Source organism: Penaeus japonicus, unplaced genomic scaffold (genome assembly GCF_977035675.1).
Source record: "Penaeus japonicus unplaced genomic scaffold, GWHDUDI00000001_assembly GWHDUDI00000023, whole genome shotgun sequence".
NCBI classification, from domain to species: Eukaryota; Metazoa; Arthropoda; class Malacostraca; order Decapoda; family Penaeidae; genus Penaeus; species Penaeus japonicus.
The window spans coordinates 28645503-28658002 of NW_028234425.1; the positions used below are offsets into that span (position 1 = coordinate 28645503).

The 12500-nt window shown below is 34.0% G+C and overlaps 1 protein-coding gene across 3 annotated transcripts in view; it reads right to left on the reverse strand.

The window, feature by feature from the left end:
- Positions 1 to 12500, reverse strand: part of LOC122255494 (alpha-1,6-mannosyl-glycoprotein 2-beta-N-acetylglucosaminyltransferase) — a 14493-nt gene that overhangs the window by 250 nt on the left and 1743 nt on the right. Inside the window, exons 1-10 of one of the 3 annotated variants that reach the window (XM_086550335.1) lie at positions 12410 to 12489; positions 11849 to 12054; positions 10642 to 10803; positions 9702 to 9845; positions 9402 to 9499; positions 8956 to 9057; positions 8296 to 8494; positions 7199 to 7413; positions 6861 to 6990; positions 4031 to 6392 (exon numbers count right to left, since the gene is read on the reverse strand). In XM_086550335.1, coding sequence (XP_086406461.1) covers positions 6216 to 6392; positions 6861 to 6990; positions 7199 to 7413; positions 8296 to 8494; positions 8956 to 9057; positions 9402 to 9499; positions 9702 to 9845; positions 10642 to 10803; positions 11849 to 12040 — 1419 coding nt within the window. In that variant the 5' untranslated portion in view covers positions 12041 to 12054; positions 12410 to 12489 and the 3' untranslated portion in view covers positions 4031 to 6215. Of the gene's footprint in view, positions 6393 to 6860; positions 6991 to 7198; positions 7414 to 8295; positions 8495 to 8955; positions 9058 to 9401; positions 9500 to 9701; positions 9846 to 10641; positions 10804 to 11848; positions 12055 to 12409; positions 12490 to 12500 lie in introns of those variants that run through there. The other 2 variants (XM_043019613.2, XM_086550336.1) reach the window with 2 other exon arrangements.

Here is a 12500-nt window from a genome sequence, read left to right on the forward strand (position 1 = left end):
TTTACATAGGCAAATCACAATTAAATGAGACAATCTAACGGAATCTTTACATACTGCAAAAATAAAAGTCGTAAATAATATAGTTATAAGGCTGGTAACTGAAACAAATATATCTAAATGAGACCTGCTTTCCATTATATTTTGTCTGCCTGTTCAAAAAACAAACAAATACAAGAAAGTAACTTAATATGCAAAAAAAAAAAAACAGCAACAACAATAAAAAGCAAAGCAATGGGGCTATCCCAGATATACTAAATATATCTTTGATTAAATTAATTAAGCAATATATATATATGAGAAATAAAAAATACTTAGAAAATTTCAAGCCCTGAGATCAAAACATGTATAGAAACATAATCTGGTTTCAAACTGATAGATTAATACTAGGTATACAAGAACAAGAGATAAAGAGCAAAATGGTGGGATGGAAATGGAGAGAGGAAGCGAGGGAGGGAGGAAGCGAGGGAGGTAGGGAGGTAGGGAGGGAGGTAGGGTGGGAGGGTAGGTAGAGGGTAGGGGTTAGAGCACGAGAGAATGAGTGAAGCGGAGATTTAGGGAGAGGGAGAGAAACAGTTAACCCATTAATGACGGGGCTATTTTGGCTCTAAATGGTCGAAATACTGGGATATTCTAATGCATAAGCCTAACGCCTCGGGATTCTAGGCCGCACTAGCCACAGGCGAGAGCTGTATGCCCAATTACCCGGCATGCCAGCCTTGACTAAATATCTCATCCTCAGCGACTGACCTAAAAACCACTAGACGTAATAGCAAGTCAACTGGCGCGAATCGATTAAGAAAGAGGAGAGGGAAAGGCAGACGAAGATTGCGAATAAACAGAGGATAAGAAGATACATATGCACCTTTTAAATTTGTGAGTACACATAAAAATGTGTATATGTACTGATGTGTATCCGTTTTGAAGTGTAGATAACATCCCATTTGTAAATATTAACAAAACAATAAGTTCCCAACAAATAAATTACAGTATTTAAGTCTTAACTTCTTGCACAATGAGATCTGATTCATGGGAAAAAAAAGTAAATAAATAAATAAAGTTTACTGGTGCTGCAATGTGTTTGCAAAAACATACATATATATATATATATATATATTATATATATAATTTATATATATATATATATATATATATATATATATATATATATATATATATATATATTCACTGACATTGCAACAAACTTGAATGTATCATAAAAGTGTCTAAAATATATTAAAAAAAAAAAATATATTGTGTCTGTGCCTCTCTATTTTCTGTGTTTGTTTGTGTGCATTTTTGTATGAATGTGCAAATGCATGTGAATATGCATGTCTATTAAAATAAGTATCAGTTGCCTATGTACATGTGTGTACAATATTAATTTGCACTTGTGGGTGTGTATGCAGAAATAGAGAAACATACATTTATAAATTAATCAACAAGAAGCATATGAAAATCATATAATAAGCATCTAGGTTCTTAGTTCACTGAAATAAATCAAAGTAATGTAATGTAATGAGATATAATAAGCTTACATGGCAATTAAATTACATATAATTTCTAGCCATGGATTTTGCTTATATATCAACCAGGGAGTAACGGACACTTCTTATTTAGGCTAATAAATATTTATAATCTTACAGCGACACAGTCTTAAATAACACATCATACTTGAAATGGAATGTAATAACAAGCAAAGTCACAAAACTATTTCTTATACATCTGACAGACAAACAAATAAATATGTAAATAAATAGACAAATATTTCCTGTACCAAGCACTGGTATGTACTTAAAGCATATCTCAAAGGAAATGTTTTTAGACCACTCAGAGATACACTCTCATGATGATATTTTTAACCCGTTGACACCAGGTGACAAGATATCACCTCAAGTGGTAGACAGGACCAGCCGCCGGGGACGATATATTTTGTCATGGCTGTCCTTCTGGCCAGCACACCAGGTGATTGGGCATGTAGCACTTGACCACAACCAGAGCAGGTGAATAGCCCAAGGCTAGAGCGAGAGTTTGAAATATCCCAGCGTTTTGACCATTTGGACCCAAAACAGCCCCCTCAGCAATGGGTTAAGCATTCACCATAGTCTACCCATAAAGCTTTGCCTTTATGTGCTCAGTGGTGTTTAAACAGATAATCATAATCATTCTTGCGTGACTTTTTCTTTTTACAGTCATTTCCAGAATGTGTGCATTAAAACTGTTTTCTATATGTAATGCTTCATCATTTTAAAAATCTAAGTATCACATATATAGCAGTACAGTAAGACATCTGCCTCAAATCAATGAAACATAGTTACTAAGGGTTAGTACCATAATGATTAGCTCAAAAATCTATAAATTAAGGACGAATATAATAGACTGCCATGGCATGTATTTCTGTCCATCTATTTCCATCTAGAATCATGGAATACTTCACCCTGTTTCATCACACTGAACACACTGTGATTTTGTTAATGAGAAAAGTGTGTATGCAAGAAATATTTGGTAGTTTACTATATAGCCATTATAATCCCTAGAAGACACTGGGAAATTTGCAATTAAAAAGTTATAAAACCATTTTCTTCCCATAAGAAAATGTCTGTCCTTATATCATAATCTCATAAAGCAGCTCTTGCACCTATAATTCATATATCAAATCTAGCTCGACAGTTCTGCAAATAAAATGGCAACAGAAAAGAAAATTAAACTTGTACACTGATCCTATTTTCACACACCATGTCTAAATTCAGCATTTTATTAATTCATACTTTTGAGACACTCAGTAAATGCATTCAGCAGTTTCAACAAAATGGTACATAAATAAATGTTATCTCATCAAAATGAATAAAAAGAAAATAGATGTAGACACATCTTTTAAGAAGAATAAAAATAGTACCAAGAAAATCATTAAAGTAAAGTATTTTGTGCTACAACATGCTTGGCAATTTCTGCTCAATAACAAGTGCACTTTAAACTCTAAAGCTGTAAGAGATAAAAATAATAATGCTGTTTCTTGAGAATCTATATCTTTTTTTCTCCCTGATTTCTCTTTCCTTCCTGAGACCTAACAAAAGGAGACCAAAACATATTAACAATTAAAACTGTAAGTAACCACACACTGCTTCTCTCTTTTCTTATCATTCTTCCTTCTCTTTTCATTTCAAGACAAGCTAACATACAGTTATGCTCTACTTGCAAGAAACAAACAAAATCAATCATCAAAATCAGCACTAAACTGGGATGATAACTGAACACCATAACTTTTTTAGAAAAAAGGCGACACCAGCAGTGTAGTAACATAGTAAAGTAGAAAAACAGTAAATGCTACTAATTACCTAAATATTATGACCTTCATTACCACACTAATATTGGTATTAGTAAATAAGATTTGCATCTGTAAACAATTCCACAATTGAAATATTACCAAAGACCTGTATAAAAATTCCTCTCCATAACATATATAACCAGAATTAACAATATACAGCTGGTGAATATGAACAAACACACCAATAAATTCAGAAAATATCAAAGACAAAAATTTATCAAAACAAATTCCACATAGACATCATGAGACATCATAGCATACTGTGATTATAAGGGGACTATTCAAACTCACAAAATTAAGCCGCATAAATGATGATTTTAGGGGCCACTTACATACCGATCTGAGTACATTAGCATCATTCCGGTGGGAAGGAGAAAGGGAATCAATGGCCATGATGCTAAAGAGCTTATGATTTGACAATGATCTTTTACAATGTATGGTGGTGAAGAATGCATTTTTATACTGACTTATGCCTAGGGTTAGGGATTGTGATACCACAATGCAAGCATATCTAAATCAATATATGAATGGCCCTCTGTCAGTACCTAAATAAATACTGAGAATGACTAGCACAGGCTTATAGCCCCAAAAATACAGTTTACTTTTGAATATATATAAATTCCCCACAAGTGACAAACCCCGGCAAACGTATTCTAGCACAGACTAAGAGTGTGCAAACTATAGTTCTGTATTATAAACTCTGTGCAGATTTTTTTTTTCTTTTTCAATACTTTCTTCATTATAAATATGACCTTTCTCATAGCATCTTTCCACAAAACACTGCAATACATACAATACCAAATATACAAATATTCTCTAACTACTCTGCTACAATAGTCTGCCCACAATCAAGTTTCCTGGCACACTGATAGATTAAGGCTACACTAGCATAAAAAGAGGCTTTGTGTGAAAATAACACCATAGTGCAAATATATTTCCAATTTGTAGCTGTGCCTCTTTGGCACAAAAGGCATGGGTGGCTTCAAGAAAATATTTCATTCCCACCGATACGGTATACTGATGAGAAGAGAGATGATAAGCAGATTTCAAATCGCTTCCATTTTCGTATGACAGCTTTTGCATCAACACCTATGTTGATAATTTTGGTGTAATGCCCTTAGGTACTGTTGAATACCCTCTTTTATTTGAGTATTATTAAAACCTGTCCTATTCCTAGTAATCAAATCCATAAATATTTGTAGTAAAAGGGAGAAAAGCATACCCTGCAGCTCTTATCATTTTACCAATTTTAAAACATGTATGTAAACAGGACAAATTTTATGGTGCTTTTTTTCTTTGTTTCTTTTCTTCACATTTCCAGTTTACATATAAAACCCTCAAGGCTGTTATCATATCTCAGACATGCATATCCCTATAAACACAAAAATATAGTTATATCTCTTACCAACATGTGGTAGGGGTCACAAATCATATTTCTTGCCAATTATTTGACCCTTAATGATGTTCTGGAATGTATTTGTGACTATTAAGTGACTAGCATGATTTTCACATAAATAATGTACTTATCTAAGACCAGAATAGTAAGCTCCACTTGCGCTATTTCCGCATTGTGTAGATTAAAGAAGTACCTTGAGACCATACAACTCTAGCAGAACTAGAAGAAATATCAAAGAAAAATCATATATAAAAATGGCAATACAAGACAAGAGTCTTTTGTGCTATAAAGAATACCTATAACAATAAACTTACAATCTTGTCAGCAAACAATGGCTGTGATGAGAAAGAAAATAACAAATGAATGAATAAAATAAATAGTGAATGAATAATTATAAAAAGTACCTTTTTATAGGGGATATAACATGGGAGATTAATAGCTTAGCAATAAGAAGAGCACCCATCGACACACTATAAAGCACAACCTTTTATCATGGATGTGGTTCTTATACAAGGAGCCAAAGAAATTATGACAGATATACAGAGTTGATGAAAAAAGCTAAATTTTGTATATCAGCAAAACTGACCAGTAAACACATAAATTCTCTTGATATGGAGCACAATTTATCCCTAGTAGAGTAATCAAGTTACCTTAACTGTAAATGCAACCTGTAAAGCATACAGTATTTTAACATCAAAGCTACTCCATAACATAGTACAATCTACAACAATTCACAAGTAAAGGTTTGATACAGCAGTAACAATAAGACTAATACTGTAGCATGTGACAAAAGGCAGTAATACACTGAAAAATATAATTAAAAAAATGACATCCAAAAATGAATATATCACCCGAGTATGTCTACTGAAATTAGTCAAGAATAATGAAAAACTGTCTTCCTAAGCAAGAACTTAAAAGGCTACAAAACTAAGAGCCTATGCAAAAAACTTACAATAATATTCATAATGCTCATAGGTAATTCACAGAGGGTAAAACACAAACTGATTGTCATACTTACTGAGAACATCTCATTTATGGAACTTTGGCAAAATAGCATGCCTTGTTTTGCCTGATATTGAGGCATCAAATTCTGCTTACTGACTGATTACCTCTCCATTAATCAATTAAACTAGTTTTGCAGCATATACAGTATGTACTTTTTTCATTTCAGTTTCCACGTATCTGCTTAGATGTAAAATGAAAATATGGCAACATAAGCAACCAATGACAAATAATGGTTCTTGCTTCCAATAGACTTCAAAAACATGTGATAAAAGGCATCCATACACTTTATTTTGCAAAAAATTATCTATTCTCTGATCAGTTCTTCCTCAATAACAAATATACTGCATTAATCAACTTGCAGCAATGCAAAGATCTCAGCATCATTAATAATCTAATCGGTTCATCACACTGTTTCTTTTTTTGTTGCTAAAACTCATCACATTGTAGTCTCATCTTATGTACATCAGAAATAGGAAAATGGCAGTACCATGATCAAGAGCCACTGCGTACTATCACACTCCCATTGACTGGATTGTTACCAACCACTTGTGTCAAGAGTACGGAACTGTTGACCATCACAGAATCAGGGGCCGTACTCACACTAAAAGAACGGCAAAGGGCGTGATCTCGTTTGTCGCCCCAGCCGCCATTGCCCTTGTGCTTCTTCACCTGGAAAATTTCCATCAGATCAGTCATATTAGGTTAGGTTGCATTAGAGATCAATTTATGGAAACTATGATCTGTTAGTAGCAGAGTTAGTGCTTTCTTTCAGATTTTACCAGATTTTTTCTTGGGTAATTGTAGTGTATGCATCAATCATGCTACAAGTTTTTTAATAAAATCTAATGTGACAAATGCCAAAAAAGGTATGACTGAAAATGAATGATTTCACAAATAAAAAGTGTATGTAACTTTTCAATGTCATTATCTTCATATGAAAGCGATACACATTCAAATACATCATTTAAGTAATTGTCCTTAAGCTAAGCTTTCTAATTTTGTCTTGATTCTCTGAAGAAAATACTTAATGTGAATCAAACCCAAGTTTTAACACTTGGCACGCAGGAAATGAAGTCAAAATTTATGCATTTAAAACATAACCTACTAGACAGAAATGACAAGATACAGTTAACAAACCTTTTTCGGAGGTGTGTGAACAACAACAAGTTGTCGTGGAAACAAGGTATGCTGTCCTGCTTGTATGGCTCGATGCACTTTGTGCAAAACAGTGCGTGAGCTGCAGTCCTTCTTTTTATGGTGGACGCCACTGTCAAAACAATTGAAAAATCAGAATCTACAAACAGTCTACAAATGCAATAACAAAACCAAAAGCCAAAAAGCACAAAAACAAAAAATCAGTGACTCATCCAATCCCATAAAAAGAATTCAAGGTAATCCATTGAATCCGATGGAGAAAAAAAAAGAAAAAGAAAGAAAAAAAAAAAATTATGGTTAAATGAAGCAGTCCCACTCACCATTCTCCAATGTGGAAGACTCTTGGGGCTCGGAGAACAAGTGTGTGTAATTTCTGTGGTAGGCAGGTAGAGCTCACATGAAGTAATGACCAGTCCCAGTTGTAGTCATCGTGATTGCAAAACTGTGAGCTGCATGCCTTTATCTGTTGCCACACACTGTGATTAAAAGCAAAACCCATGTTGTGCTTTGAAGAAACCCACTGAGTAACCTCCACCTTCAAGAAAGAAGAGAAAGGAAAAGTGCAAAGTTATATGTGACTGCATGCCAAGAGAAGAAAAAAAAGAAAACAGTATAGTCTGTTTCTCCTCTGTTAATACACACACTCAGCACTTTTTGAGTATTAAAATGATAAACTAAAACACAAAATTGCTTGTGCTTCTGAAAGGCAAATGCAAATCTAGGATAATATCAAGATTATGTTCCTGAAAATTGTTACTCAGTTTTCTCTGAATGGCTCTAGTTTACACCACCTTCTATGTTGAAATTATGCAAGGAAAAATCTGCTGCTCAAAAACTTTTTACAAAGTAAAATGGGATAAGATGTGATGGTTTTAACAAGAGTAATGTTCTACTATACTAAAACCACTTCAACCTTTAGGAAGTAGACCACCAAAGAGAATTATTCAAACTCCCTCATACTACCATTGAGTTTCCTGCATGGTAAAATTCAGTGCTGTGGCAGCCGTAGCGTGAGGAGATGGGTACTTGCTCCTCTCATCAAATATTTTATATCACAAGAATAAAAGTCTTGGGACACATGTGGTACATATGGCAATGCATCAGCATAAGCTGTTTAGCAGCGCCATATGAGCCATCTGTGGTTATGAAATCCTGTGGTTATTCATTTAGAATGGTTACTTTTGTTTCTGACCACAGGTGTTATGTATGGCAGTTGATGTATTAATTTTCTTTTACACTATATGGCTCAAGCCTTCGTATAGAAATCAAATACATTATTGAAATCAACAGGCATGAATGGAATCTCCATTATGTATAATCTATGGTGAGCATATGCAAACATCAAATTCAGTTTCAATTGGCCTGTTTTCTTTATTTTTACACAAAGATCTTTCCAACGTCAACATTATTTCCATACCTTTCTTCCATCTATTTGGAAATTATAATTTTTCAAGTAGTTCCCTAATGTTATGAGAGAACATTTGGGACAGGCTCGGGGAATGGCAGCCGAGAGGAGCCTCAGCATGTGCAGGAAGTCCTCAGCTACATAATGATCTTCCTCCAGGAAGAGCACCAACCCTGTGTGATTCCTCAGGATCCACACATCATCAAAGATTCTGTTCAAAAAGTGAAATGTGTTACGATTTTCTTATGCTGAGTTTTAGAGAGAATGGATGCTTGCCTTCTGATTCACTTGCATGCACACACAAATGCACACAAACACATACACACACAAAGAAACATGTGTTCACACACGCACGTACGCACACACATGCACACGCGCACACACACACACAAACACACACACACACACACACACACACACACACACACACACACACACACACACACACACACACACACACACACACACACACACACACACACACACACACACACACACACACACACACACACACACACACACACAAAATGAGTGCACACACAAAAAGCCATAATTAATGACTTCTACAATATAAAGCAAATTTTTACATAATATGCCTCCATAAATAATTTTTCACAAACAGAGAAAAGGTTATCATCAAAATATTTAGTAATTAGGGAGGGAATTACCCACTTGTTAGCTTTCCACCACCAATGATGTTTAGTTTGCGTGAAACGAGCTTCTCTGTAGTGGTTGTAGAGGTCGGGGCTACCCACGCAGTTTAGTTTTGCAGCTCTGTGCGAAATAGTTTGCATTTGTACATAAGAGAAAATACCCATATCTCTTCATAACTTTTGAAATAAGAAACACATGCCAGTCGACACTAGAATAAAATTCTTGTGTCCTCTTTAATAGGAAGAAGGTTACATTACCGACAAATACTTCTTTATCAAGCATATTAAACAACAAAATTTAATGGCCCAAAGCAAAATTAACAAAATTGTCTCCCTGTGTCCCCTTTTACAGGCTGATGTTTAAATCCCTAAATTACTTCTCTTGTAAATAAATTTGTATAAGCATATCATGCATCAGCATTAAATTGCCCCATTAAAATTCAGTTAAAAATGCAAAATACTGACTCCTCTGGCTTTGTATTTCTTGGGCAGTCGCCAGGTGACTCTCCGGGAAAGCTGTCAGGATGGGTCTGTAGAGAGTGAGGATAGAAGATTTGCATCACCTGAAATGGAGAGTTTAGAATCCAATCAATGCATAAAGAAAGAAATGTCCTTTTGCTTCATTCTATTTATCAACATTTATCCAATTAAGGCTCTGGAATAACAATTAATAAATCAAGAATAATCACATGCTTAAAAAGTGTACAAAATTCAATGAATCAAACACATTAATATTCTCATGTTCATTTAATGTGCCATTCTCACCTTACAAAAGTCAATGGTTGTGACTAGCTGGTTGATGTCTTCATCAAAATTATCATGGGAAAATATAAGTAATACAGTGTCTATATCTCTTGCTTGTGCTAAAGACACAATTAAATGTCTTAAGTACTCTAACCGATTGTGCACCTGAAAATGAAGTCAAACATTTAACACACAGATACCAGGAATGCACATATACATTCACTGTCCACTATGCTTTCATTTTTTATTTTTTGTCTGTAAAGGGATGACTTTTAGAGGGAGTGCTTAGTCATCAAGGAAACACTTACAAGGTTTGATTTTGGGGGGAACAAAGGTTTCATTGCTATTACTTCTATTATTGTTAATGATGTTATAATAAACACATAAATAATAATAATAATAATAAAATTAATAAAAATATTAGCAAAATAACATTACTGATATTGATGATAATAATAATAATAATGATAATAATAATGATAATAATGATAATAATAATAATAATAATAATAATAATAACAATTATAATAATGATAATAATAATAATAACAATAATAATAATAATAATAATAATAATAATAATAATATTAATAATAACAAAAATAATAATAGCAATAATAGAAGTAATAATAATAATAATTATTATTATTATAATTATAAATACAATGGTTACAATAACAATAACTATAATAATAATTATCATAATAACATTAATTAAAATAATTATGATAATAAAACAAAACCATAGTGGTCAGTGTATGTTCCCAGCATCAACAGGTTAAGCGGTTATCATGGTCATTATCATATATAAAACATGTAATACACAGATGAAAAAAGTTGATATCAAAATATTCTTCATTTATTCACAGGACCCTCATATTAATGTGATTTATTTAGATGAACAAATACAAAAAAAAATACACAAGAATAATCTCATATTTCCCAGAAAGTACGGACTAACCTGGACTGCTATGACAATAGTATCTGGATGAACAGGACCGAATAACTCCTCGTTTAGAACCGTCTCGTTGCCGCTGCGGAGTTGAATTTGCTCACGGATCTCCTGAATCTGTTCTGCTGTGAGTTTCGAGCCTTCTGAGGAGCTTGAAGATCTGTCTTTGTTCTAGAGAGAGAAAATAGTTCAAACATATTATAATGTCACTCTTTAAATGGATCAAGCCACAGGATATATGGGTTGGGACAATTTGAAACAATAGTTTTTAACTGTACTAATATAAGGTGAAAAAATAATGAAACCATATTTTTGTTTCTTTCTTCTTTTCCCATATTTCAAAATTATGTATTTTTAAGAAAAAAATGTCAGCAAGTCATATTTACCCACCTCATGAGAAAAAATAAGCAAAAATTGAAAAACAGTGGCACAAGCATCCCATTACCATTGGAAATCCCATCTATGTTAAAAACTGATTCCTGAAGAAGACCAACAGAAAAAGTATTTCTCACATTCTCCCTCTACATTAAATTTTGACTATTTGCTAATGAAAATACACCTGTATACAACTGATATGTGCAGACTAAAATATCAAAATTCAATTTATATTGGTATACAACTATAGTAACGTAAAGCTCCTACTTTTTTCCAAGGTGAAAACAGTGGGTTTCTTTTTGTACTTATTTGACCTATAAAGATGGGACTGGTCAAAACATGTCTGTTCCACTTCTTTCAATTTGAGTGTTTGTATCCATATCCGAACTCTCAAAATCTTGCTTTTTCATTTAAAAAATATACACATATATTTTGAGGTGAAGAGTAGAGTTTTCCTACCTTTGCTCAGGACAATAACATTGGGCCTAGTCTCTCTTTACTCAAAAAGACAGAAGTCCAGATGTGATTTTGCTCCTTTTCCTGTTTTCAATCTTGTATCTCTATCATAGCTCTCTAAAATTGTTTTATAAGCAAAATGTATAAAACGTGAAATGGACACATCCTGCATCATTGTCTTCCTAAATGTAATGAGACCAATCCCATCTTCATCCATCAAAAGTGTTTACCCTTCTTTTTTTGTGCATGTATGTACTTCATTTTCTCTACAGGGGAGGGGGTTTCCCCAAATCCCCATTTAAGTTTATACTCAAAGAATGTGCAATAAGAATACAAACAATAAATAAATAAATAAATGCATACAAAAGATACAGACAAGGCCCACCTGTAGGAACTTTGAAGCTGGGCTATGGTGGATGATGATTGCAGGGTCGAGTTCTGGGGTTTCACGAGCACCGCCCCCGAGGGCAGCCTGAGGGTCGTGCGGTAAAGGAGGGAGCGCGAGCTGGAGCCATGCTACGCTTAGCACGACTACAACGCCTACGACCCTGGTTGCCCTCGCCCACCCTCCACGCATCACAGCCAGAGCACCTGCTCACGACAGGAAGGGGTAAATAAGAGTTAGGATTAACTTGGTTTAAGGAACTAGATAGCTCCCTTGATGGGTATATACTAATAGTACATATTGTCAGGTGATTTCCAAAATAATATACACAAACTGTCAATGAATGATGACTGGGAATTAAGATAGCATAAAGTAAATTAAAGCAATTTAGTCTAAAAATGTGCAAAACATATCAATATTAGTCCCCTTTCTTTCAAGATCTCTTCATTTGATACAATAAGTATTCACACTTCATCTCTTCAGTCCCAGTACAGCAGAATAGTCCAAATGACTAAATCAAACAGATGATAAGTCGGTCACATATTCAAATTGTTTATTCACCAACTCTGCACTCTGCCCAGCTAGGCCCACCATATGCTCCCCTAAAACTATTGTTCTGCAGATAGGCTTAACAGTGGAAACAACTGTTCTA